This window comes from Dipodomys spectabilis, unplaced genomic scaffold (genome assembly GCF_019054845.1).
Source record: "Dipodomys spectabilis isolate Male_0828 unplaced genomic scaffold, ASM1905484v1 ptg000713l, whole genome shotgun sequence".
NCBI lineage: Eukaryota > Metazoa > Chordata > Mammalia > Rodentia > Heteromyidae > Dipodomys > Dipodomys spectabilis.
The window spans coordinates 99586-124230 of NW_024871390.1; the positions used below are offsets into that span (position 1 = coordinate 99586).

The 24645-nt window shown below is 60.3% G+C and overlaps 2 protein-coding genes across 3 annotated transcripts; both read right to left on the reverse strand.

Moving 5' to 3' along the window:
* Window positions 1-1345: 1345 nt before the first annotated feature.
* Tpi1 (triosephosphate isomerase 1) lies at window positions 1346-5793 on the reverse strand. The gene is made up of 7 exons (XM_042672460.1): window positions 5639-5793; window positions 3941-4064; window positions 3768-3852; window positions 3407-3539; window positions 3060-3145; window positions 2538-2625; window positions 1346-1820 (listed from the first exon to the last, which is right to left on the reverse strand). Exons 1-7 carry the CDS (start codon window positions 5751-5753, stop codon window positions 1702-1704), a joined length of 750 nt encoding a protein of 249 aa, XP_042528394.1. The 5' UTR covers window positions 5754-5793; the 3' UTR covers window positions 1346-1701.
* Window positions 5794-6724: 931 nt separating this feature from the next.
* Window positions 6725-24525, reverse strand: Usp5 (ubiquitin specific peptidase 5). 2 transcript variants are annotated; one of them, XM_042672448.1, is made up of 20 exons: window positions 24354-24525; window positions 20338-20463; window positions 19648-19714; window positions 19332-19465; window positions 18891-19036; window positions 17859-18043; window positions 16720-16814; window positions 15252-15445; window positions 14345-14416; window positions 13781-13868; window positions 13571-13696; window positions 12331-12484; window positions 12058-12232; window positions 11112-11200; window positions 10326-10448; window positions 9465-9608; window positions 9242-9387; window positions 8996-9149; window positions 8774-8858; window positions 6725-7380 (listed from the first exon to the last, which is right to left on the reverse strand). In XM_042672448.1, exons 1-20 carry the CDS (start codon window positions 24462-24464, stop codon window positions 7287-7289), a joined length of 2508 nt encoding a protein of 835 aa, XP_042528382.1. In that variant the 5' UTR covers window positions 24465-24525; the 3' UTR covers window positions 6725-7286. The 2 variants fall into 2 exon arrangements, with proteins under 2 accessions (XP_042528382.1, XP_042528381.1); XM_042672447.1 differs by having other exon boundaries at window positions 10257-10448.
* Window positions 24526-24645: the final 120 nt, after the last annotated feature.

The following is a 24645-nucleotide window of genomic DNA, read 5'->3' on the forward strand; positions in this document are numbered from 1 at the left end:
GCTCAGGGACAGAGCTCGGGCCCTGAGTTCCAGCCCCAGCACCAACAAGAGAAATAAAACGGTGAAATACATAGCAGGCTTCGCCAGGATTCGGGGTGTGTGCCCCATTCTCTGCGTTTGCTCCTCCTGGGTCACACCCTGACTTTGCTTCCACAGGCCAATTCCAGGGGGAGCCCTGGAGGGCCCCCCCACCAAGAAGGAGTGTTTTGGAGGCGGGACCTAGTGGCCGATCAGATCACCGGGCTTTGTGATTGGACGAGCCGGCGCTAGCCCTTCCCTCCGGCATGCGTGCTGATCCATGCAGAATGACACCCATCCTGCCCGTCACTCCAGCCCAGCTCTAGTCCCTGAGCCTCTTTTGCTCAAGGCTGGTGCTCTACCACTTGAACCACAGCCCCACTTCCAGCTTTTTGGTAGCTCATTGCAGAGATTTCGAGTCTCAAAGAAAGTCTGACTTTCCTGACCTTGCTGGCTTTGAAGCAAGATCTTCAGCTCTCAGCCTCCTGAGTAGCTGGGGCGACAGGCGGGAGCCACCGGTGCCCGATCTCCTGCACCCCTGATCTTCCCCTCCTGGCGGAACCACCCACGTGGTGCAGTGCATCTGCTCTGCCTTTACCTCGTCATGAAGTAGTAGCTCAATGAACAGCCCTGACTGACACAAAGCCTACCATCCCCCCTCCTTTTTAGGGGGTGAAGAGAGGCCATTGCTGAGGGTGGTACTACTTCAAAGCCAGCAATGGGCGGGTGTGGGGGGAGAGGGTGCTGGCCCCACCCTCTGAAAGGCTCCACCAACCCAGAGGGTTGAGGGCAGATAGAGAATCATTAGTCTTAATGTGTTTTGTTCCAGACTGGTACCCTAACAGGTGAGCCACATCTCTACTTCTGGCTTTTTTGCTGCTTAACTGGAGATAATCAAGGATTCGTCTGCCTGGGCCGGATTGGACTGCGATTCTCACAGCTCAGCCTCTTGAGTAGCTAGGATCACAGCTGAGACCCCAGCACTCAACTGAAACCTGTTTGATCTCTCATAAGGGATAAAAACAGGCACCCGTGGCTCAAGCCTGTAATCCCGGCTACTGAGGAGGCTGAGATTTGAGGATTGTGTCTCAAGGCCCGCGCCTGCAGGAAAAGGCTACAAGCCCCTTACCTCCAAGGAATCAGCAAAAAGCGGGATCTGGAGACGTGGCTCAAGTGGAAGAGCACCAGCCTGGAGCAGAAAGACTAAAGAGCTCAAATGTGGCCAAAAAACCACAAATGAATACATCCAGCAAGGGATAAAGCTGTGTGATTCTCCGCAAGGAAAGAGTTGGTATGAAGGTGGAAAATAGAACAGCAGCCCCGAGGCTCTAGTGCCAGGTGTTTATTTCATACGGGGTTGACGGACGCGCACAGATGGACACACGCATGCGCACTGCGGGAGGCCTGGCAGCTCTGGCCTCCCCGGGGAGACGGGCCCCATGGTGACCAGGAGGGCGTGGTTTCGCTCCCCCGCCCTCCCCTGGGTGGGAGGGGGCGGGGGCACTCCGCAGGCCTCACTGGGCCGAGGCGAGCCTCGTCGGTGCCGCGCTTAGTTCAGGCGGTAAAGCGACTGGCCTGGTCAGTCGGGGGCAGATGATGTCATCAGAAGCACGGGGAAGGGTGGGGGCCCCGACTGGGGGTCGTGACCCCGGCTTCGCTCCAGGGCGGGAGGTGGTGCGGTGTCTATTGCTTGGCCTTGATGATGTCCACGAATTCCGGCTTGAGGGAGGCGCCGCCCACCAGGAAGCCGTCCACGTCGGGCTGGCTGGCCAGCTCCTTGCACGTGGCTCCAGTGACGGAGCCTGCGGGCAGGGGCGGGGCGAGGGGCGTGGTCAGGGCAATGGCGATTGGTCGGTGGCTGGGCCCCAGCCAGAAATGGGAGGGGCCTGGTCATGATGGGTGGGGTTTAACCAGGGCTGCAACAGGATTGGTCAGGTTGGGCTTAGTCACAGCCGACAGATTGGTCAAGGTAGGTGGGACTTAATCACAAACGGGAGGGTCTGGTTATGGTGGGTGGGGCTTAGGGCGGGGAGGGGCTTGATCAGTGACGATGGAGGACTGGTCATGGGTGGAGCTTAGTCACAAATGGCAGTCTGGTCCTGATGGGTGGAGCTTAGCACTGGGAGGGGCCTGGCCCGGGATAACGGACTGGCCAGAGTGGGAGGGGCTTGGTCAGTGATGATAGAGGATTGGTCCTGGGTGCGGCTTAGTCACAAATGGGAGGGTTTGGTCATGGTGGGTGGGGTTTAGGGCTGGGCGGGGCTTGGGGGTGGTGATAGAGGATTGGTCAGTGATGATAGGACTAGTCAAAGTGGGTGGGGCTTAGTGATGATAGATTGGTCATGGGTGGGGCTTAGTCACATGAGAGTGTGGTCCTGATGGGAGGGGCTTGGCTGGGGATGGTAATGGACTGGCCGGGGTGGGCTGGGCTTGGCCAGGGCTGGGCGCCGGGCACCCCATTCTCACCGCCCATCACAGAGCACTTGGTCCTCTTCTCCAGGTACCCCAAACCAACTCACCTCCATAAATGATGCGGGTGTTCTTGGCCACGTCCTCGGAGACATTGGACTTGAGCCATCCCCGGAGTTTCTCATGCACTTCTTGGGCCTAGAGCAACGAGAGGAACGGAAAGTCCTGCGTGAATCAGAGGAAAACCACCGACACCCGTGGAAAGTTCCTCTGGTTTCTTTCTAGGCAAGAGCCTTGGGACCTGAACTGCAAACATCAGAGCTCTAATCCCAGCTTGGGCGCTGGTATGGAAGTCTTAGTGAAGTCATTGGAGGCCAAGGGGGCTTCGCTTCCTGTTTGTTTGTTTCTGCGCCAGCTCTGGGTTCTGAGTTCAAGTCCAGTCAAGGCTGGCACTCTACCACACAAGCCACATTCCCACTTGCAGCTTTTCTGGTGGTTCACTGGGCCTAAGAGGCTCACAGACTTTTCTGCCTGGCCTGGCTTTGAACTGAGATCCTCAGATCTCAGCCTCCAATGTGGCTCCGATGACAGGCGTGAGCCACCAGTGCTTGGCCGAACTCCTGGGCTGTTACCTGTTGAGGGGTGGCCGTCTTGCCGGTACCAATCGCCCACACAGGCTCGTAGGCCAGGACAACCTTGCTCCAATCCTTCACGTTATCTGCAGGAGGAAGATCGCAGATGGGTGGGGGAAGCAGCCTCAGCCCCTGAGGTAGGAAGAATGATGGTGGCCTGCTGCCCCCTGGTGGCCCATGCAAGACCTACAGGTGGCACGTGGTCTTTGCAGGGGCTGGGGCAGAAATGACTGATTTCAGCACCAGGCCATAGGAGCCCTTCCTTTTCCTGGACAGCCAGCCTGAGGCCAGGCAGGCTGGGGAGTTTTTGGTCCCCCCCAAAAAGTGTACCCCCTTTTCAGCAATACCTGCGATGACCTTGGTTTGTTCAAAAACGACCTTCTCGGTGATGCCCGCTTCCCTCTCATCCAGCTTCTCGCCGATGCAGGCGATGACGCCCAGGCCTTCGGACAGGGCGTGGGCTACTTTCTGCCCAATCAGCTGTGGACGAACAGATTCGGTGAATAAAGCATTTTTGTTCTCTTTTTGTGCCTGTCCCGGGCCCCTGTTGTCCCTGAGTTTTGTTGTTTTTGGCCATCCATGTCAGGGCAGCTGGGCCCAGGCTGGCTTTGCACCTAGATCCTCAGATCTCAGCCTCCTGGGAAGCTGGGATTACAGGTGTGCGCACCAGTGCCCGGGCAAACGTCAATCCGTCTCCTCATCCCTCACCTCGTCTGATTCCCCGAAGACGTGTCTTCTCTCTGAGTGGCCCAGGACCACCCACGTGGCTCCACAATCTTTGATCATGCCAGGGCTGAGGGGGAGAGAAGCAAACCAGGGTTCAGCACGGCGGCAAGTCGGGGACCGGCCTTCAACCCACCCATCATCCGCTTCCGTCTCACCTGATCTCCCCCGTGAAGGCGCCGTTGGGTACTTTGTAGCAGTTCTGAGCGGCCACAGCTATCTTGCAATCCAGCTTCTGCCTGGCATAGTCGATGTAGGCAGTGGGGGCCGCACAAACCACCTCTGAGGAGGAGGAAGAGCAGAGAGGGGCCTTCAGTGGCTGCCCAGAGCCCTCAGCCCCTCCACGCTCCAACACGATGACCTTTGCCTACTTCCCAGCCTAGGCCGGGCCTGCACCCAGCTCCTGGCCAAGGCCCCTAACCCAGCCCGGGCCCTCCCCTTGCCCTCTGCACTTTCTGATCGGCCAGATCTCCAATTTCCCCGGGCTATTCTGGGCGCGGGCACCTCCCAGACTCAGCATTCCTTGGGGGCCAACCCAGGGAGTATTTCCCTTCTGAAATAGCTTAGCTCCACTCTCCGGCCAGGCCAGCGTTTTTAGATAAGAAGAAAAAAGGGGGAGGGGGCAAGGCGTGGGTCTTTGGGGGCATCAACGCCCCCGTGATGAGAGCCGGGGCTCTGGGCTCCGGGTGGGCGGGCAGGGTGGAGAGGAGGCCCGGCGCTTCCCGGTTCCGAGCCGGGGCTCGATCCCCACACTCCTACGGCTCAGGCCTGTGGGGAGGGGCGGTGGGAGACCCCCCCCCACGTCCTCCTAGGGTGCCCGGGGGCTGGCGGCCCGGCCGGGCGGGGCGCGGGGAGGAGCCGGGCCGGCTACGTGCGGCGGCGCACGGAGCGGAGGCCGCGCGGCCCGGCCTCGCCCCCGCGCCTCGGGGGGCCCGGGGTCCGCGCCTCCCCCCACCCGCGGCTTCAGGGGGGCTGGGGTTCGGCTTCCCCCACATAGCGAGGGCTGCGACCGACTTCCGATCGCCCACAGCGCCTGCCCCGTGCGGCCTCGGGCCCGGGCTAGGAGCCACCTTCCTCCGGGGGGCCCGGGAAGCCGCTTCCCGCGCGGCGGGCCCCGGGGATCGCGGGATCGCGGGCCTGCCCGGCTCCCCCGGCCTGCCCCGGCTCCCGGCCCCGGCTCCCCCGGCCTCCCTCGGCCTCCCCCGGCTCCTCCGGCCTCCCTCGGCTCCCAGCCCCGGCTCCCCCGGCTCCCGGCCCCGGCCCCCCCGGCCTGCCCCGGCTCCCCCGGCCTACCCCGGCTCCCGGCCCCGGCCCCCCGGCCTGCCCCGGCTCCCCCGGCCTCCCCCGGCTCCCCCGGCTCCCGGCTCCGGCTCCCCCGGCCGCCCCCGGCCTGCCCCGGCTCCCCCGGCCGCCCCCGGCTCCCGGCCCCGGCTCCCCCGGCCTCCCCCGGCTCCCGGCTCCGGCTCCCCCGGCCTCCCCCGGCTCCCGGCTCCGGCTCCCCCGGCCTCCCCCGGCCGCCCCCGGCTCCCGGCTCCGGCTCCCCCGGCCTCCCCCGGCCTGCCCCGGCCTCCCCCGGCCTCCCTCGGCTCCGGGCCCCGGCTCCCCCGGCCTCCCTCGGCCTCCCCGGCCTCCCCCGGCTCCCGGCCCCGGCTCCCCCGGCCTCCCTCGGCTCCCGGCCCCGGCTCCCCCGGCCTCCCCCGGCTCCCGGCCCCGGCTCCCTCGGCTCCCGGCCCCGGCTCCCCCGGCCTCCCTCGGCTCCCTCGGCTCCCGGCCCCGGCTCCCCCGGCCTCCCCCGGCTCCCGGCCCCGGCCTCCCCCGGCTCCCTCGGCCTCCCTCGGCTCCCGGCCCCGGCGCACCGGTGTCGGCGGGCAGCGCGGCCGCGTTCAGCGTGGCGATCAGCTCGCCCAGCGTCTTCTTGCGGCCGTTCATCTTCCAGTTGCCCCCGACGAAGAACTTCCTGCCCGGCGCCATGCTCGCACACTGCTCCTGAAGGTCAGCGGACGCGCTCGGCGACGGGCACGGGCCGCTCATATAGAGCGCGGCGAAGTGGAGCTCCGCCCTGCGCGAGCCCGCCATGCCCGCCCTCGGTCCGCCCCGGCCCGGCCCCGCTCCGCCCTCGGTCCGCCCCGGCCCGGCCCCGCTCCGCCCTCGGTCCGCCCCGGCCCGGCCCCGCTCCGCCCTCGGTCCGCCCCGGCCCGACGACAGCGTTCTGGCGTTCCTTTTCTCCTAGCAACGTTCTAGAGGGCGGGGCCAGAAGTGGGGCTGAAGGCGGGGTCGGGACGTGTAGGGGGCGGGGCAAGGCCGGACTCGGGACGTGCAGGGGCGGGGCCAGAGGCGGGGTCGGGCCTGCAGTGGGCAGGGTGAGGGCGGGGCCGGAGTCGGGACGTGCAGGGGCGGGGCCAGAGGCGGGGCTGGGACGTGTAGGGGCCGGAGTCTGGACGTGCAGGGGGCGGGGCAAGGCCGGACTCGGGACGCGCAGGGGCGGGGCCAGAGGCGGGGTCGGGCCTGCAGTGGGCAGGGTGAGGGCGGGGCCGGAGTCGGGACGTGCAGGGGGCGGGGCCAGGTCTCCCGGGTCTGTGGTCTCCACTGCCCCAGTTCCAGGAAGGGGACCCTGCGCCCAAGGGCCCCCCTTGTCTTCACCACCCACCCTGGCCCATGTGCCCTGGAGACCCAAAGGCCTGGGTACTGGTGACGCTGGGGGGACCCCCCACCCTTTCCCTCCGGTGTGCCGGGGCCCCACCCCGGCCTGGCGCTGTCCCCGAGCTCTTGGGCTCCGGCCTGGCGCTACCATTGAGCCACAGCCCAGCTTCCGGCCGGCCCTTTCCTGCCCGGGCTGGCTTTGAACCGCGGTCCTCCGATCTCAGCCTCCCCTTCCCGAGCCGGCCCCGGGGAGCCCGCGCTCCCGCACTTCCCCCCAGGACTCGGCAGACGCGACGCGGAACTTTGATTCACATCGTGTATTTTGGCATTTTCCAGAGAACAGGGAAGAAACGAGGTGGGGAGAGGGAGAGGGAGAGGGAGAGGGGGGGAGACTGAGGCAGGAGGGCGAAGGGGGGTCCCCGCGTCCCTCAAATCCCTCCTTGCCCACCCGCGCGCAGGACGCACACACACTCGCACGCACACGCACACACTCGCACACACGCACACAGTGGGGAGGGAGGCACAGGTTCCCTCTTCCCAAGGGCCCGCAAAGCCACGCCCACCGCCCGCCCCGCAAGTGAGACCCCGCCCCCACTTCCGGGGCGGGGCGGGGGAGCAGCAGAGCCCGGGAGGGGAGGCCAGCCAGCCAGGGACAGGGGCCGGCCGGGCCCCCTGCGGGCCCCCTCCTGGTCCCCCAAGTCTATCAGGGGGCCCTCCTCTTTGCCTGGTCAGTCTCCTGTGGCCTCCAGCTTCTTCCCTGCTGCTGGGGGCAAGAAGAAAGGGGGGGCCGGAGGAGCAGGGGGCCGGAGTCCAGCGCTGCCCCCGGCCTGTCCCCTGCGCCTGCGCGGCCGGGGTGGGCGGGCTCTAGGTGGACACTCTCTGGTAGAAGTAGATGTAGCCCAGGTCCTTGGGCGGCTTTTCCGACGCACACACTTTCTGGTCGTTGTAGATCACCCACCTGCAGACGACAGGGGGACACAGAAGGTGACCCCTGCTGTGTCCACCCTGCCTCTCCCAACACCCCGAGTCTAAGCCTGGACCCCCGCAGATCTCTGGCCTGACGCTGCAGTCCTGGGCTCTAGCGGATCTTGCAGTCAGCAACTGCTTCTGGGGCTAGTCCTGGGACTTAGCTCTGGGCCTCAGCACTGACCCTGAGTTTCTTCTGATCTAGGAGAGTGCTCTACCACTTGAGCCACAGCTCCACCTTGGGCTTTTTTTAGTAGCCTATTGGAAATAAAAGTCTAACAAAGCCAGGTGCTGGTGGCTCCCGCCTGTCATCCCAGCTACTTAGGAAGCTGAGATCTGAGGATCGTGGTTCAAAGCCAGCCCCGGGCAGGAAAGTCCATGAGACTCTGATCTCCAGTGAACCACCAGAAAACCAGAAGTGGCGCTGTGGCTCAAGAGGTAGAGCACCAGCCTTGAGCTGAAGAGCTGAGGGACAGCGCCCAGGCCCAGAGTTCAAGCCCCACGACTGACAAAAAATTTAAAAAAGTCTTCCAGACCTCCCTGTCTGGGCTGGCTTCAAACTTTAATAATCAAATCACAGCCTGGCTGAGATTACAGACGTGCACCATCAGCACCCAACTTAAAGCAATTAATGTGATTCTCATGTAATTACAGTCAGACCTACTCAGCACCTTAGGCTATAGGAAAATGGCCTGAACACACACTATACCTCTGTGTGGGCCACTACTGGGCCTTGGACTCAGGATCTAGACTGGGTTTTTCCACTCAAGGCTGGTGCTCTACCACTTGAGCCACAGCTCCACTTTCAGAGTTTGCTGGTTAACTGGAGATAAAAGTCTCATGGGCTTTTCTGCTGGGCTAGCTTCCAACCGGGATCCTTAGATCTCAGCCTCTGAGTGGGCAGGATTACAGGCGTGAGCAACTATGCTCAGGCCTTCTGGAGGAACAGAACATGCCGCCCTCCATGAGCATTTATGAAAGCGGAGGCCAGGCTGTGTTTTCTGGCTGTCCCAGCAGAGAGGAACAAAGGTCAGGAGACCTGAAGATCTCTGTCCTTCCACTCTGCCTCAGCTGCCCTTTGCGCTGTGTGTGTGCTTGTCCTGGGCCTTGAAGTCAGGGCCTGGGCTCCTGTCTCTGATCGTTTTCACTCAAGGCTCGGTGCTCTACCACTTGAGCCACACCTCCGCTCCTTTTTTTTGGTGGTTCACTGGCAGGAAGTCTCAGCCTTTTCTGCCCTGCTAACTTGAAACTCGGATGGTCAGCTCTCAGCTCTCTGATCAGCGGAGACTACAGGCGTGCGCTCCAATGCCTTGGCTAGTCCTTGACTTCTCCCACCGCATTCTAGGGGCGCGGCAGCGGCCCCCCCCCCCCCTGCAGCCCCTTACCTGCCCTCCTTCTTGATGTGGCAGACATAGTGGCCACACATGGTGGACGTGCCCATGTGGCTGATGAAGGCGAAGAGCTGATATTCTGGGGACGGAAAGTGGGGGTGTGGCTGAGGATGGGAAAGGGTCCCTCAAGGGACAGCTGCCTCCTGGGCCCCTCCCTTCTCGGGTTCATTCCGGGAAGCAGGGGCTGATGGGGGTCCTGTCTCCAGGGCCACTCACTTCCAGGCCCATCCCGGACTTTGGGCCCCACCGGGCCGGACTCGGAGATGGAGTCCGCGGCCGAGCGGCCCTCGGAGATGTCCATGGCGGCCTCGGCGTCCAGGTCGTCAATGTGGCTGAAGATCCAGTCCACCGCACGCTCTAGACTGTTGTTCTGGAAGGAGGCGGTGGCTTTAGGGGACCCCGGCAAGCCGGGGTGGGGGTGGTGTTGGGGGATGGGAACAAGCAGCCCCTCGGAGCCCCTACCGTGGCCCGCAGCGCCTTGAGGGCCTGGTCGCGGGAGAAGCCCATGGACACGATGGTGCTCACGCAGTCCTCGGGGGGCGGGTCCGCAGGCGTGCTCGTGGAGCCAGGCCCGCTAGAGCCAGGCAGGATGAGGGGGTTGGCGAAATCTGCCGAGGGGGGAAGGGGTTGGAGTGTGGGGGAGGCTGCAGGCCCCGCTCCGGGGCCCCCCAGGCCCGCGGCCTACCTGGATCGTCCATGTGCGACATGACCCAGTTCATGGCGGCCTCGGCGCCGCTGTTGCCCGTGTAGTAGACGGCCTTGCGGCAGGCGTCCATAGGGAACCCCATCTCCACCAGCTGGATGATGACCGACTCGTCCAGCATGGGAGCTGCGGGGGAAGGAGGGGGGCAGCAGGGGGGCCGGTCAGACCCCCGTCCCCATCCCTACCCCTGCCCCCACGCAAGCCACGCCCAGCCCCCACTCCGTGCATTATCTCCCCCCCCCAACATCGACTGGCACGTGTTCCAGAACTAAAAAGAAAACGCACAGCATCATGGGAGCCCCCTATCCCCAAGGCTATTGGCTTCCTGTCCGGGCTCACAGAAGGAGCCCCATTTCTGGAGCATGACACCCCAAGACAGCCCAATCCAACTGCTATCCACCCCCAGAATGCGGCTGGCACGGGGTAGGGGGGGCGGTGGCTCCCCCCCCTCCTCCCCCGTCACCCCAGCGGCTCAGGAGGCTGAGATCTGGGGATCATGGTTCCAAAGCCAGCCTGGGCCAGCAAAAAGCCAGAAGTGGAGCTGTGGCTCAAGGGGCAGAGCATGAGCCATGAGTGACAAAGCTCAGGGGCAGCGGCCAGTGTCAGGAATGGCATTATAAAAAAATATGTGGCTCTGAGCAGCCCACGGGGTCCCCAAGGCCATCAGGGGGGAGGGGGGAGGAAATGGGAGGCGGAGGAGAGGAGAAACACAAGGGGGGGGCAGGCAGAGCCCCCGTCAGCAGAGCGAGGCAGGCAGGAAGAAGAGGCACTAACATGTCGGAGAGGAGAAGTGAGGGGAGCAGAAGGAGTCCTCGTCTTCGTTGCCATAGAAACCAAGGCTACCTTTGGGCTCCTCCGGTGTGACGAGGGGCGGGGCGATGTCGGGCAGCTCCTCCTCCCCGGGCTGCAGCCCTGTGCCCCGCAGCTGCGAGATGTCCAGCTCCTCCGGCATCTCGATGGACACGTCTGCAAGGGGAAGGGACAGGACCACTGCAGCCGCCCCCCTGGGAGTCTCCAACCGGGCATGCGGTGCCCACCACCGTAACAGAAATGAGGGCCAAGCCGGGTGTCGGTGGCTCCCGCCTGTCATCCTAAGCTACTCAGGAGGCTGAGATCTGAGGATCGGGGTTCAAGGCCAGCCCAGGGCAGGAAAGTCCACGAGACTCTGATCTCCAAAGAACCACCAGAAAACTGGAAGTGGCGCTGTGGTTCAAGGGGTAGAGCGCCACCTATCTGTGACCCAATGAGGACTGAGTCACCTTCATAGAAAGACCCAGCCTCCAAAAAATCAATACCACTACCCAAAACCACCTTTACCAACAGTGACACTGCCCAAAAGGAATCGTGCTTGTGACCCAACTTACGGAATGGTAGCTCCTTCATACAACACCTTAATAGCAACACAATGACACTAAAAAAATCAGCATCAGCTGTCAACCACAACTACACAACCAAAGACACTTTCAGCTTTAGCCAGTGTTTTGCCAACTAGACACGTTTGCAAATATCCAAAGACAGTTTTTACATCTTTCAGATGAAAAGCCCGAGAGCCACTTGTTGACGGCTGTTCAGGGTCTGTCTTTTCTTTTTTTTCTAGCATTTTCTCTGCCCTCAGCTTGACTACCATACCGAGTTTCTTGGGCACCCAGTCTAAGCCGAAGGTGAATTTCTTGATCTGGATAACCAGGTAGTCAGGGAACGAGGCGAAGCGTGTGGTCCTGGAGAAGAGAGAAAATGCTGGAACCAGACACTGCGGGGCACCCCTCTCTCAGAACGCCCACCCGTGGCCTCTACGCTCAGGCAGAGCCCTGGTAACCCCACCACACAGCCCACGCCTCTGCTCGTCCCGGCTGGCATCAGGACCCCGAGGAGCTGCGCAAGCCAGAAAGAAGGTACTAGAAGCCCAGGGCTGGGGCCAAATCCCTGAGTCAGCCTGGGTCTGCTTTCAGATACTGAAGCCACGCCAGGGACCCATGCCCGACAGAGGCAGACTGTTGGGTAGAATTGAGCTTTGGTGCACGGCAGGTACTAAGTGGGTGTGCTCTGCCACAGGGAGACACGCGACGCAGAGAACCACCACTATGGGAGGGGGAGCGGTGGGCTGGGAACCGCAGCACCCCCAGGGTCTACGCTTCCCTGGGCCGCTGAGATCCTAACCAATAGGGGTGGGAGTGGCCGAGATCTTAACCAATAGGAGTGAGAGTGGCCAAGATCCTAACCAACAGGGACGGGAGTGGCTGAGATCCTAACCGATAGGGGTGGGAGTGGCCGAGATCTTAACCAATAGGGGTGAGAATGGCTGAGATCCTAACCAATAGGGGTGGGAGTGGCTGAGATCTTAACCAATAGGAGTGAGAATGGCTGAGATCCTAACCAACAGGGACGGGAGTGGCCGAGATCCTAACCAATAGGGGTGGGAGTGGCCAAGATCCTAACCAATAGGAGTGAGAGTGGCCGAGATCCTAACCAATAAGGATAGGTGAGGAGATTCTGACCAATAGGGATGGGAGTCATTGAGCTCCTAACCAGTAGGGTGGGAGTGAGGAGGGGGGCCGGGCGCGGGTCAGGGACGCACTTGACGGCCACGGACTTGGCCTGCAGGGCTGTGCTCCAGAAGTCGTCCACCTGCTCGGGGGCGCCGTAGGCCTCCAGGCAGGAGCTGAAGGGCACCTGGGCGCGAACCAGTTCCGGCAGCGACACCTTCTCCTCTTCAGCCTGCCGCTTCTTCTCCTCGTATTCCAGAAGCTCCTCTGGTGGGAAAGCCGGGGCGGGGCGCTCTTAGGCACGGCGCCCCTTAACCCCATGACTAGTCGCTGCCATTCCCGGCCGGGCCCAGGGAGGCACCCACCTTTGTTCAGGGCCGCGTCCATGGGCACGGGCAGCTGCATGATGTAGTCCACGCGCTGCGTGTACTTCACCTTCTCCGTGGCCAGACACTTGATCTTCTCCTCCGCCAGGAAGCGGAACACTTCGTTGGGGTTCTCTGAGCTCCGGCAATTCCTCTATGGGAAAGCGATAGGCTGGGGGGGGAGGGACCTGGACAGCCAGGAAAAGGGTGCCAGCCCCGTGTGTGTGTGTGTACGTGTGTGTGTGAGTGAACTCAGGTTCTCCAACTCTCAGCCTGCTTGCTCACACTGGTGCTCCACCACTTGAGCCACGCCTCTAGTCTAGCCTTTTGCTGGAGATGGAATCTCAAGGACTTTGCTTTCCAGACTGGCTAGGAAATGCAGCCTTCCAGAGCGCAACCTCTAGGGTAGCCAGGATTACAGGCATGATTACAGCTCCACCTTTTTTTTGGTCGGTGGTGGGGCTTGAACTCAGGGCCTGGGCGTGTCCCTCAGCTCTTCAGCTCAAGGCTGGCGCTCTACCACTTGAGCCACAGCGCCACTCCCGGTTTTCTGGTGGTTCATGGGAGATCAGAGTCTCAGGGACTTTCCTGCCCAGGCTGGCTTTGAACTGCAATCCTCAGATCGCAGCCTCCTGAGTAGCTGGGATGACAGGCGGGAGCCACCAGTGCCTGGCTGACAACAGGGACTTTTGATGGAGCTAGGCCTGTCTTGAACCTGTGATTTGTCTGCCTCAGCTGCTCATAGGTCAGATGTGCTGCCATTTCTACTATGCCGGCTGTATTTTTCTTTATAAGCCAAAGTTTTGTTCTCATGCCACTTTTTTTTTCTTTGCAAAGCTGGGGATGAAACCACGGGTAAGCTCCCCCGAGGCACAACACCCTCCCCTCCCTCCCTCCCTCCCTCCCTCCCTTCCTGGTGCCAGTTCTTGGATGCATGAACTCAGAGCCTGGGCGCTGTCCCTGAGCTTATGTGCTCAAGGCTGGTGCTCTACCCACTTGAGCCTCAGCTCCACTTCCAGCTTTTCTGTAGTGAGCTGGAGACCGAGAGTTGCCTGCCTGGGCTGGCTTTGAACCTTGATCCTCAGAGCTCAGCCTCCTGCCCTCCCCCCCCCCCCCCCCCCCCCCGCCACTGTAGGCATCACCGCAGCGAGGCCGGGCCTCCGCGGGGCAGCAGAGGCCCCATGAGCAGGGGTGGACTGGAGGTCGGGGGGGGGGGGGGACGGGGCAGGGCGGCCCTCACCTCCACCATGTTGATGAGGTGCAGGAAGAACTCCTGGGCGTCCTGCTGCCGGTTGGTGGAGAACTCGGGGTGGCCCTTGCCGATGAGGGCCTTGAACATCCGGGGGGCAATGCCGTCCTGAAGCTCCTGGGCGGAGGAGGACAAGGCTCGGCTGGAGGTCGGAGGCTGGCATGCGGCTCCCATGTCACCAAGGAGGAAGACGCCACTCACCTTTTGGTCCGCCACCTGCTCGCCATTGCCTGACTCCAGTGCTGGCTTGGAATAATCTCCCGAGAGAAGCCCGTGACCCAGCTTGGCCCTGAAGCAACAGCAGGAGACCCTGCTGAGCCACAATCCACGGGGTCCCCCTGGCTTTCTGCTCCCCAGCTCAACCCTGAAGTTTTAAAAGATGTGTGTGTGTGTGTGTGTGTGTGTGTGTGTGTGCGCGCACGCGCGCATGAGCATATTGCTTCTGCGACTTGAAAGCCAGGGCCTCTTGCTCTTGTGGGGCTTTTAAACTCTAGCACTGGAGCCATTCCTCCACTGGGGTTCGTCTGCCCTGGCCCCCCGGAACTGCGATCCTCCAGATCTCAGCCTCCTGAAGAGCTGGGATGACAGGCCACCAGCTCAACCTTGTCCAAATGTAAAAACCCCCCTTGGGTTGCGTAGGAACGCAGCCCGAAGGGACAGTACCTACAGAAGCTGAGATCTGTCTGGGGGCTCAATTGTACCCCATCCCAGGGCCCATGGAGGAGGAAGGACACGGGCTGTGAGGCTGTGGATTTGGCTACATACACTTGGGTGCTGAAGTCCTGGGTGGGGTCGGTTGGAGCATTCTGGAAGATCTTCTCCAACTTGTCCACATACCTAAAGAGCAAAGGGAGGAAGAAGTAACGAGCGGGGAGGGAAGAAAGGGAAAAGGGCAGGAATCGTGAAAGCAGCGGCTACCGTTGCTTTCTAGCCACCTTCCCACCTTCCCTCGCCAACCAAGCTCTTCTCTGCGCTCTGTGCACGACAGAACGAAGGGAAGGATGAGGATGAAGAGTTCACAGTTGAGGGCTGGGCAGGTGGCTCAGTGGTATAGCGCTCGCCTCGCATGCATGAAGCCCTGGGTTCGATTCCTCAGTACCTCATACACAGAAAAAGTCAGAAATGGCGCTGTGGCTCAAGTGGTAGAGCGCCAGCCTTGAGCAGAAGCTCAGAGACAGTGCCCAGGCCCCAAGCTCAAGGCCTAGGACTTGTTCTCAATCTCCACTACTGAGAACACACACACTAGTCCTGACGTTTGAACTTGGGGTCTGAGGGTTATCCCTTAGCCTTCTGTTTTTTTTCCCCCCAGTCCTGGGGCTTGAACTCAGGGCCTGGACATTGTCTCTGAGCTCTTTTTTGCTCCAGTCTAGTGCTCTACCACTTTGAAAGCCACAGCGCCACTTCTGGTTTTTTGGTGGTTCACTGAAGATCAGAGTCTCACAGACTTTCCTGCCCAGGCTGGCTTTGAACCGCGATCCTCAGATCTCAGCCTCCTGAGTAGCTGGGATGACAGGCGGGAGCCACTGGCGCCCGGCTGCAGGAACTATTCTTACTGGGACACACACCGGCCCTGAGGGCAGTGGAAGGGGTGTGGAGGGGTGGGTTGCAGGGGGGCGAAGGGGAATCTCAGGGATGCAGGAGGTCGGGGCGCAGCAGAAGGGGGGCCACTCACTTCTTCTGGAAGTCAGGGATGCTGAAGAGCACCTGGACCACAGAGTTGAGGTAGCAGCTGTTACCCAGGTTCCGGATGCCTGTGTACCCAGGCCCAAAGAGGGGCTGGAGGGACACCCCTGACTCCTGGATCAGCTCCCATTCGCCAATCCGCTGGTTCATGTCTATCTCCAGTTCTGTCATCGTCTTGTCCGTCTGCAAGGGCAGGGGAGGCCTGGTCACACTGAGCCACACATCCAGCCCTTTTTAGTGCCAGGGCTGGGGCTTGAACTCAGGGCCCTAGGTGCTGTTCCTGAGGCTTCGTGCTCCAGGCTGGTACGACTCCACTTGAGCCACAGCTCCCCTTCCAGCTTTTTGGAGATGAATTAGAGAGATGAGTCTCATGAATTTCCCTGCCCGGGCTGGCCTTGAACTGCGATCCTCAGATCTCAGCCTCCTGAGCAGCTGGGATTACAGGTGTGAGCACTGGCACCCCTTAGGCTGGCATTGAAGAGTCTTTCCTGAGGAGAATGTTTCCGAAAGAGGCAAGACTCCATTGACAGGCACCGGAATGCGGGAACCTCTCCCTCTCCTGCACAGTGACTACCTATTTGTGTTCATGACTGAGGCCGGCCTTTCCTTCTAGAACGTAAGGCAGCGAGAGTGAGAAGCACCTGCCTTATTCACACAGGAACTTGCACAGAGTAAGTATCAAGCAGTGTTCACTGAATGGATCAATGGTTCTAGAATGTTCCACAAGAGAAACAGGGCCTGGGAATACAGCTTAGTGCAAAAGTGCTTGCCTAGCATGCATGAAGCCCTGGGTTCAATTCCTCAGGACCACATACACAGAAAAAGCTGGAGGTGGAGTTGTGGCTCAAGTGGGAGAGCGCCAGCCTTGAGCGCAAGTAGCTCAGGGACAGCGCCCAGGGGTGGGAGACGCAGGCTCGTGCACCCGGCTGCAGCGTCCTGGGGGAAGGAGAAAACTCCTTCCAAGTCTGGGTGGTGTCAGATGGCATTGGACCCCCAGCCACAACCTTGGGGGAAGACACCGGGATGCGCTCGCTGAGCCCCTCCTAATGGCGCCACAACCCATAAACAACCCCTGGACACTTCTATGTGCAATACGTCTGAGTCTCCTGACTCTTGCTACCTTTGGCTCGGGCACCTCCTACAAGCTGTTGGCCTTGTGAAGCTGCCACGTGCTCATTAACTAAGATCTACTGTCTTCCTGTGTATGCCATGTAGAAGCAGGTGACTCCCTAATGAACCTCGTCTACACCTGCAAAGGTGTAGTGTCCGCTCTACCCAGCCACCGTGTTTTCAGGTCTTGCTGTGTGAACACCACCACCCAGGCCCTGAGTTCAAGTCCTACAACCAACAACAACAAGTAAAATAAAGAGACGCGGATCTATCTTGGGGGCATGGGTGAATGGTGGAAGGAGGCCCACTGGAAGCAGAAGAACCGGAAGTGGCCAGGTCTCACTCACCTTCTGCATCTTCAACATGTCAATGCCAAAATGGGACAGGTGCTCAGCCAGGCTGGGGTCCAGGACCATGTCATCCTCGTCGTACGAGTACACGTCTGGCAGGAAGCAGACACAGGGTAAGGGGCGGGCCTTGGGTCACCCACCCCGAGGCCCACCAGAGGGGCCCTTGAGTGGCATGGCGGGGTAGCCTGGGAACAGCTGCCCTCTTGGCTTCCCCGAGTTTTAATAGAACTATTTATATGGCTAACAATCAAGACCGGTTAATCACAACACATCACATAGCTATCACCAAGGAGCAATAAGAATAGTACTCATACAGCGCAAAGAACTGTGAATGCAGCTATAACTCTATTATAGTAATTGTCTACCATAATTAAGTACAAGGCAAAATAATGTCAATATGATTTTCTACCACAAGTTCTTCTAGAATTTGCTGTGAGGGAGCTGGGCTCTGGTGGCTCCCGCCTGTCATCCTAGCTACTCAGGAGGCTGAGATCTGAGGATTGTCGTTTGAAGCCAAACCCAGGCAGGAAAGTCCATGAGACTCTTATCTCCAGTGAACCACCAGAAAACCAGAAGTGGGGGGGCTGTGGCTCAAAGTGGTAGAACACTAGCCGTGAACAAAAAAGGTCAGGGACAAGGCGTAAGCCCTGAATTCAAGCCCCAAGACTGACCAAGGGAAAAAAAAGAAAAAAAAGAGGGGGGGGGAGTGAGGTTTGGAATCAATTCTAACTCTGACTCCACCCTGGTAGTATAAGGTATCAGAGTAAGATCATCATATGGTATAATCCCAAAACAGATCATATGTACAGCTACCTCTGAGAAGGGAACTAGCCCTTGGGGAGAGGCGGGTACTAGACATTTATCCACTCAGCAGGCTGAGGTCTGAGGACGGAGGTTCAAAGCCAGCCTGGGCCGACAAACCTGAGAGACTCTGATCTCCAGTGAACCAGCAAAATACCAGAAATGGAGGTGTGGCACAACGTGGTAGAGCACCAGACTTGAGGCAAACAGGATGTGAGGCCCTGAGTTCAAATCCCGCTAGCAGCACAGAGAAATTCTGTCTCCGATCTTAAGCGTTTCCCTGTCTCCCGGGAGGCCGCATTCCCGGTGCTGGGCGCCGTGCGGCCGGGCCGTACCGGCTCCGTCGGGCGTGATGGTGCCCAGCTTGACGGCCAGGGGGTAGCCGGTCTCGCGGTAGTGCTCCACGGCGTGGTTGTTGCCCCCGCTGCCGTCGAAGTAGCGGCGGCCGCACAGGATGGAGCCGTCCGTCAGGTTCAGCCACAGGTTCTCGCGCATCTCGCACTTGGCGCACTTCCAACCGCTGGCGGGGAGGGGGGGCAAGGGCGGCGGGGGTCAACATGGCCCCGCAGGGCGTGGCGGGCCCCGGGCCGACCCCCTCCCTCGGGATGGCCCCCAGCTTCCCTCATCCCTTTGCAAGGGGACGCGGCCTCAGCGCGGGCTCGGGAGGCGGGGCCGGAAGTGGAGGAGGGAGGAGGGAGGCGGGGCCGGAAGGGGAGGAGGGAGGCGGGGCCGGGGTGGGGGTGGAGGAGGGAGGCGGGGCCGGGTGGAGGAGGGAGGAGGGAGGCGGGGCCGGGGTGGGGGTGGAGGAGGGAGGAGGGGCCGGGGTGGAGGAGGGAGGCGGGGCCGGGGTGGGGGTGGAGGAGGGAGGCGGGGCCGGGGTGGGGGTGGAGGAGGGAGGCGGGGCCGGGGTGGGGGTGGAGGAGGGAGGCGGGACCGGGTGGAGGAGGGAGGCGGGGCCGGGTGGAGGAGGGAGGCGGGAGGCGGGGCCGGGGTGGGGGTGGAGGAGGGAGGCGGGGCCGGGGTGGGGGTGGAGGAGGGAGGCGGGGCCGGGGTGGGGGTGGAGGAGGGAGGCGGGGCCGGGTGGAGGAGGGAGGCGGGAGGCGGGGCCGGGGTGGGGGTGGAGGAGGGAGGCGGGGCCGGGGTGGGGGTGGAGGAGGGAGGCGGGGCCGGGTGGAGGAGGGAGGAGGGAGGCGGGGCCGGGGTGGAGGAGGGAGGCGGGGCCGGGGTGGAGGAGGGAGGAGGGAGGTGGGGCCGGGGTGGGGGTGGAGGAGGGAGGCGGGGCCGGGGTGGGGGTGGAGGAGGGAGGCGGCGCCGGAAGCGGGGGGGGGGGGGGGGTGCTTTGGCGGAAGGGGCGGGGCCAGGCTCACCAGGGCGGGATCCGCGCCGGGTTGTCCAGCTGCTTGAGGTTGAAGGCGTGCTTGGACACCTGCCGGACCTCCCCGTCCCAGGCCTGGACCTCCTGCTTGCGGGACGCCGAGTCGGCGGACAGCAGCGCCTCCACCGCGCTGGTCACCTGCGGGCGCGAGCGTCAGGCAGGCCGGGCTCCATCATGTGGGAAGCGCAGGAGGATCGGGCCGGGGCCGGGGGGGCTTAGAGTCTGCGGATGGTGGTTCGAAGACCCCCCCCCCCCCCGCAGGAAAGTCTGGGAGACCCCTAGTGCCATTAGCCAGCAAAAGACCGGAAGTGGGGCTCTGGTTCAAGTGGTGGCGCATCACACACACACACACCCAACAACAGACAACAGCACAGGCGGCGTCGAGGCCCGAGTTCAAGCCCCGGCGCGCTGGAGGGATGGGGGGACGCCGTACCCGGTCGCGGACGATGTCCGGGAGGCCGCCCAGCCCATCGCGGGCGATCTCCAGGTAATCCGGCAAAATGACAATCTTCACGTCCTCGTCGTATTCAAACTTCTCATCGGAGAGGTCGAACCCGCCTTCAACGCCTGGTGGGAGGGAGTGGAGGAGTCGGGGACAGGCGGGTCTGTGTCTCTCACCTGACACAGCACCCCTCCTCCTTTGTCCCCCCTCCCCCCCCCCCCCCAGCCTCGGGCTCCTGATCCAATCCAGGGCTTTCTCAGCGAGCAGGACAGGCCAGCCCAGCCCAGGGAGACTTCAGGGGGCTCACCAATAGCCAGCCGGGTGGGCTTCTTCCGGGGTGGGTCGCCAGTGCCGGAAGTGTTCTCCTCTTCTTTCTGCAATGGACAGGAAGGGCAGGGTTGGAAGGGGGAGACAGAGTGGGTGGGCGCAGCTAAAAGTCTGAACGACACAAAATATTGGGTGAAAGAGCCGGGCACCAGTGCCTCACAGCCTCACATCTTGCAACCTAGCTGCTCAGGGGGCTGAGATCTGAGGATCATGGTTCAAAGCCAGCCTGGACAGAGAAGTCTGAGATTCTGATCTCCAATGAACCAGCAAAAAAGCTGGAAGTGGGGCTGTGGCTCAAGTGGTTGGAACAGTGTCAGCTGTTACCAACAAGCTCAAGGACAATGGCTGGACATTGAGTTCAAGCCCCAGAACTGTCAGAGAGAGAGAGTGAAGAGCTGGGCATCAGCAGTTCATTTCGGTCATCCTGGCTACTCAAGAGGCTGAGATCTGATCGCGGTTCAAAGCCAGGCCAGGCAGGAAAGTTTATGAGAGTCTTCTCTCCAATAAACAACTCGGGAAAAGCTGGAAGTAGCGCTGTGGCTCAAGTGGTAGAGCGCCAGCCTTAAGCAAAAAGCAGCTCAGGGACAGCGCCCAGGCCGAGTTCAAGGCCCAGAACCAGAAAAAGAAAAAAGATACCAATGGACAGTCAGACTCAAAATGAGCATCCTACCGCACGCCGGGTCCGCCGGAGGTGCAGATAGACGCGCTGCCCCGTCTTGTTGAAATGTCTCTCCACATACTGCTTGCCGAAGCCCAGGAACGTGTTCATGCAGATATAGAGACCACCATCGGACTCCTGGAGTGCAGGAAAGAAGGGAGGGAAGAGGAGGAGGGGATGAAATGCAGCCCAGTGGGGAAATGAACAACCTGGAATCAGACTGGTTCTCCAAAAGAACATTCATGTTCTCCAGTGCAGCCTGGCCCTGGCGGAACTTATTCAGCCTTTGGGGACCTGCTTCAGGGATGGCTGACATTCTCTCCCATTTCCCGAAGACTCTGAGAACATCTTCCCAGAACATGCTTCTTCCTTCTCGAGGAAGACTTTAGAGGCCACCAATACACAGGGGGCAAAAGATCCAGAAAGTAAATGGAGACAAAATACTGTACCCTTCCCGTATCATGAAGATAAGACCCGAAAGTCACATAACTCCTCCCAAATCAGTGACACCTAAGACAAATCCTATCTGATCTCTAGAATTCCGAAAGCCTGCCACGCTATTGAGGAGGCTGACCAATGAGGATCGCAGTTTGAGGCCAGCCAGGGCAAGAAAGTGTGAGACTTTTCTCCCGTGAACCACAAAAAAGCCAGACATGGAGTTGTGGCTCAAGTGCCAGCCTTCAGGAAAAAAAAGCTCAAGAACACTCAGGCCCTGAGTTCAAGCCCCAGGACTGGAGCATGGACACACACACACACACACACACACACACACACACACACACACACACACACACACACACACAACTTTCCAGATGAGAGATATCTGCACTACACTGGAAAACCATACACGTAAGCTGAGATGTCAACAGTCCAGATCTTTCCTTACTACACTGTAGGAGATAACTGAGCCTTGGTCCACAGACTCCTGTCTCTTTCTCTCCACCCCGCCCCTCCTCTCCTGCTGCATCTGGCTCTAAGAAGCAACCTTGTTTGGGGCTCACAGATAAACCTGAACTTGCTCTGATAAAATCATGAAGTTCAGCATTGTGATTGTGTGTGTGTGTGTGTGTAAGAGAGTACTGTTCTTGAATTCAGGCTCTTGTGCTCTTGCTCGGTTTTTTCGATCACAGCTGGCGCTCTACTACTTGAGCCTTACCTCCAGCTCTAGCTTTGTGATGGTTAATTGAAGGTAAGAGTCTCCCGTCTCTGTGTGGGCTGGCTTTGAATTGAAATCCTCAGATCTCAGCCTCCTAAGTAACTAGGATTTACAGGACTGAGCCATAAACATCTAGTTAAGGTCAGATTTTTTTCTTTCTGATCCTGGGTCTTGAACCCCATCCCTAAGAGCTTCTGTGCTCAAGGCTGGCGCTCTACCACTTGAGCCACAGCTCTACTTCCAGCTTTTTGTGGTTAACTGGAGATCAGTCTCTGGCAGATCTTCCTGCCCAGAAATGGCTTTGAACCACGATCCTCAGATCTCAGCCTCCTGAGTATGGCCAGGATTACAGGTGTGAGCTATCGGCGCCTGGCAAATCCAGCATTTTAAACCCACCAGTAACCCATCAGCCGCTCCGCTCACTGAAATCTCACCTACCTTAAAGCGATGACTTTTTAGAACAATCTGGCAAACATTTGCTGAGATGGCTGGCCCACATACAATCCAAGAACAGGGAAAGGTCAGCGCCCACCAGGAATCAGCTCAAGAGGAGAAAATGGACCCTCTCCAAAGCTGCCCTGTACCTGGGCCTTTGTCACAGAGTCAGGACCGTGGGACAGGGAATTGGTGACAGTAAGATTGGCCTGACATCCATGGCTTTGAGCAACAGGCATCCTCTTCCTGGAATCAAAGCCTTAGTGGCCTTGAAATTCTCTCTGCTGTGATATTAAAAATAGAGCATTGTGCAAAGCACTTCTTGGCTGGATCGATCTCTCTGTGGCCCTCCCTGCCGCTGCATCGCTCATGAACAAGCAGAGCAGTTGGTACCAGGAGTTCAGCTAACCTCTTCTTCCCATGAACTGCATTTGAAGATAATCAGGGAGGGTGGGGGGGGGAGGTCTGTCCCAAAGCAACTAGGCCATCAAAAAAGACAAAGTCTCTGAAAGTTACAAAACTGCTTTTTGGCCAGAAGCCTGTGGCTTACTCTGGTCACCTTAGCTATTCAAGAGGCTGCGATCTGAGGATCAAGATTTCAAAACCAGCCCGAGGCAGGAAAATCTGTGAAAAAAAATCTTATCTCTTGACTAAGCAGCAAAAAGCCAGAAGTCCGGGGGTGGCTCAAGTGGGAGAGCACCAGCCTTGAGTGAAAAAGCTCAGGGGCAGTGTACTGGAGGTGCTGAGTTCAATGACCTGTGTTGGCATACACAAAAACCAATCTTTTTTTTTTTATTTAAAGCTGTTATTAACGGGGGCAGAGGGGAGTAAGTGGACATAGAAAAACCCACTTGTGCAGTGTGCTTGGTGGTTGACACCTACAATCCTACCTACTCAGGAGGCTGAGATCTGAGGATCACAGTTTGAAGCCTGCTCCAGGCAGAAGTCCTTAAAAGTTCAATTCACCAGCGAAAAGCCGGTGTAAAGGTGTGACTCAAGTGCTGGAGCATCAGCCATGAGCAGAAAAAGCCAAGGGGGCAGGATGAGGCTCAGATTTCAAGCCCCAGGCCTTGCAAGAAAAGAAAACAACACCCACCTACTTCTACCCTCTGCTGATCATGAAGGGAAACCTTGCTCTCCAGAGAGGCACGGGGGGCAGCGATTAAACTCTTAGATGTTGAGTTTCATCAAGGATCTGAAACCTTGGAGGCACAGGTCCTCTTTTACCTCGGCCCAAAACAAAACAACAACCACCACAAAAAAAAAAAAAAAAACCACACCAGCACACTGTCTGCGTCTCTGGGATGGAAGGCCAGCAAACCACAAATGACAATGATAGTCCTGAATCCGGGTCCCACACCAGGCTGCTAACCTCGGCCTGGGGTGATGCATTCATGAAGACTTTCCACTCTGACTTGCAGTTTTCAGGCGGTGGGGGTGAGCTTGAGTCTGGCTTGAGCACCCGGGGCAGGGCCCAGCTGGAGGGGAGGGGAGGGGTGGGGAGGGGGCGGGTCCCAATCCAGCCCTCTCAGGGCAGGCCTGGGGAGACGGGACTCCTGTTTGGGGGAGGGGGGGAGAAATGGGAAGCAGGGCTGCGGGGAGGGAGGTGCGTGTAGCGGGGAGTGGGCGGTGGCTTTTGTCTAAAACAAGAGTGGGAGCCGGATGGGGAAAAGGGCGGCTCAGCATCCTCAAAAATCAAATCAAATCTCTCTAGCAATACTTCCAAAGGGGGAACCCCCCCCCAGACACACCCCACCCCGGTCACCTTGATGGACGCGAAGGGGAAAGGAGGAGACGAGTGCACAATCACAATCCACTTCAGAGGAGAAATGACCGCTCCCTAGCACGGACGACCCCCCTCCCCGCCCCCCCACCCCCACCCCCGGTCCATCTCAGCCCAGGGTGGAGGCCCTCGAACTCCATCTTTCTCCCATCCAGTCTCGTTCTCAGCCCACTTCCAGACTAGGAGCTGCAGCCCCCATTCCATCATTCCTCCCTACCCCCACCCCCAGCCCCGGCCCCGAACAGTGGGGAGTCGCCCCCATTCCATCCACGCCAGACTACAAACCCCGGGGAGCCGTGCGCGGCGGGCAAAGCCAGCTCCCAGGTTTTTGCACGGGGTCCCCATGGGGGATGTAGTTCGCCGGCTGGGCGACAAACCCTAACTTAGAATGGCACCGAGGGCAGAGGGGGACTACAATCCCCACAATGCGCCGCGACATTCGAGCGGGCGCGGCAGGGCGCGGAGGCTCCCGGGAGAGCAAGTCTCACGCCACGTCCGGGCTAATGAGAAGCAACGGAGCAAAGGAGCGTGCGAGACTACAAGTCCCACGATGCATCGCGGGGAGGCGGTGGCCCAAGCCTTGCAGGCCCCGGCAGAATGACCAGGGCGATGGAAGGAAGTCGTGGTCGCCGCGAGCATGGGGAAAGGGCTTACCGGCGTATCGAAGGAAAAGGCGCACTCGTCTTTGTGGACCCGGTCTCCAGCCTTGGGGACCCGGATCGTCGGCAATACTGACAGCAGCGCCTCCTCACTCAGCTCCGCCATGACACCGGCAGCAGCTTCTCCACACACACGGCGGCTCCCACCGTTCCCAGTCCCCCTCCCACCCCTGCTCTCCCGTCCAATCAGGGCTGCTCGCTCGGCGCGTGCGCCCAAGGCAAGACGCGCGAGAACGGCGGTTGACGTAGCCTGCTGACCAGCGCCCCGCCTCCTGCCCTACCTTGGT

What these genes read in the sequence shown, in the direction of transcription:
- Tpi1 (XM_042672460.1), bottom strand. Translation starts at nt 5,753, where the DNA reads ATGGCGCCGGGCAGGAAGTTCTTCGTCGGGGGCAACTGGAAGATGAAC. An exon ending in GCCTTCACGGGGGAGATCAG is followed by an intron (nt 3,853 to 3,940) that starts GTGAGACGGAAG and finishes TCTCCCCCTCAG; the next exon opens with CCCTGGCATGATCAAAGATT. An exon ending in TCTTCGGGGAATCAGACGAG is followed by an intron (nt 3,540 to 3,767) that starts GTGAGGGATGAG and finishes GTTCGTCCACAG; the next exon opens with CTGATTGGGCAGAAAGTAGC.
- Usp5 (XM_042672447.1), bottom strand. Translation starts at nt 24,464, where the DNA reads ATGGCGGAGCTGAGTGAGGAGGCGCTGCTGTCAGTATTGCCGACGATC. An exon ending in CGGACATCGTCCGCGACCGG is followed by an intron (nt 19,037 to 19,331) that starts GTACGGCGTCCC and finishes TCGCGCCCGCAG; the next exon opens with GTGACCAGCGCGGTGGAGGC. An exon ending in CATCACGCCCGACGGAGCCG is followed by an intron (nt 16,815 to 17,858) that starts GTACGGCCCGGC and finishes GCTTCCTGCCAG; the next exon opens with ACGTGTACTCGTACGACGAG.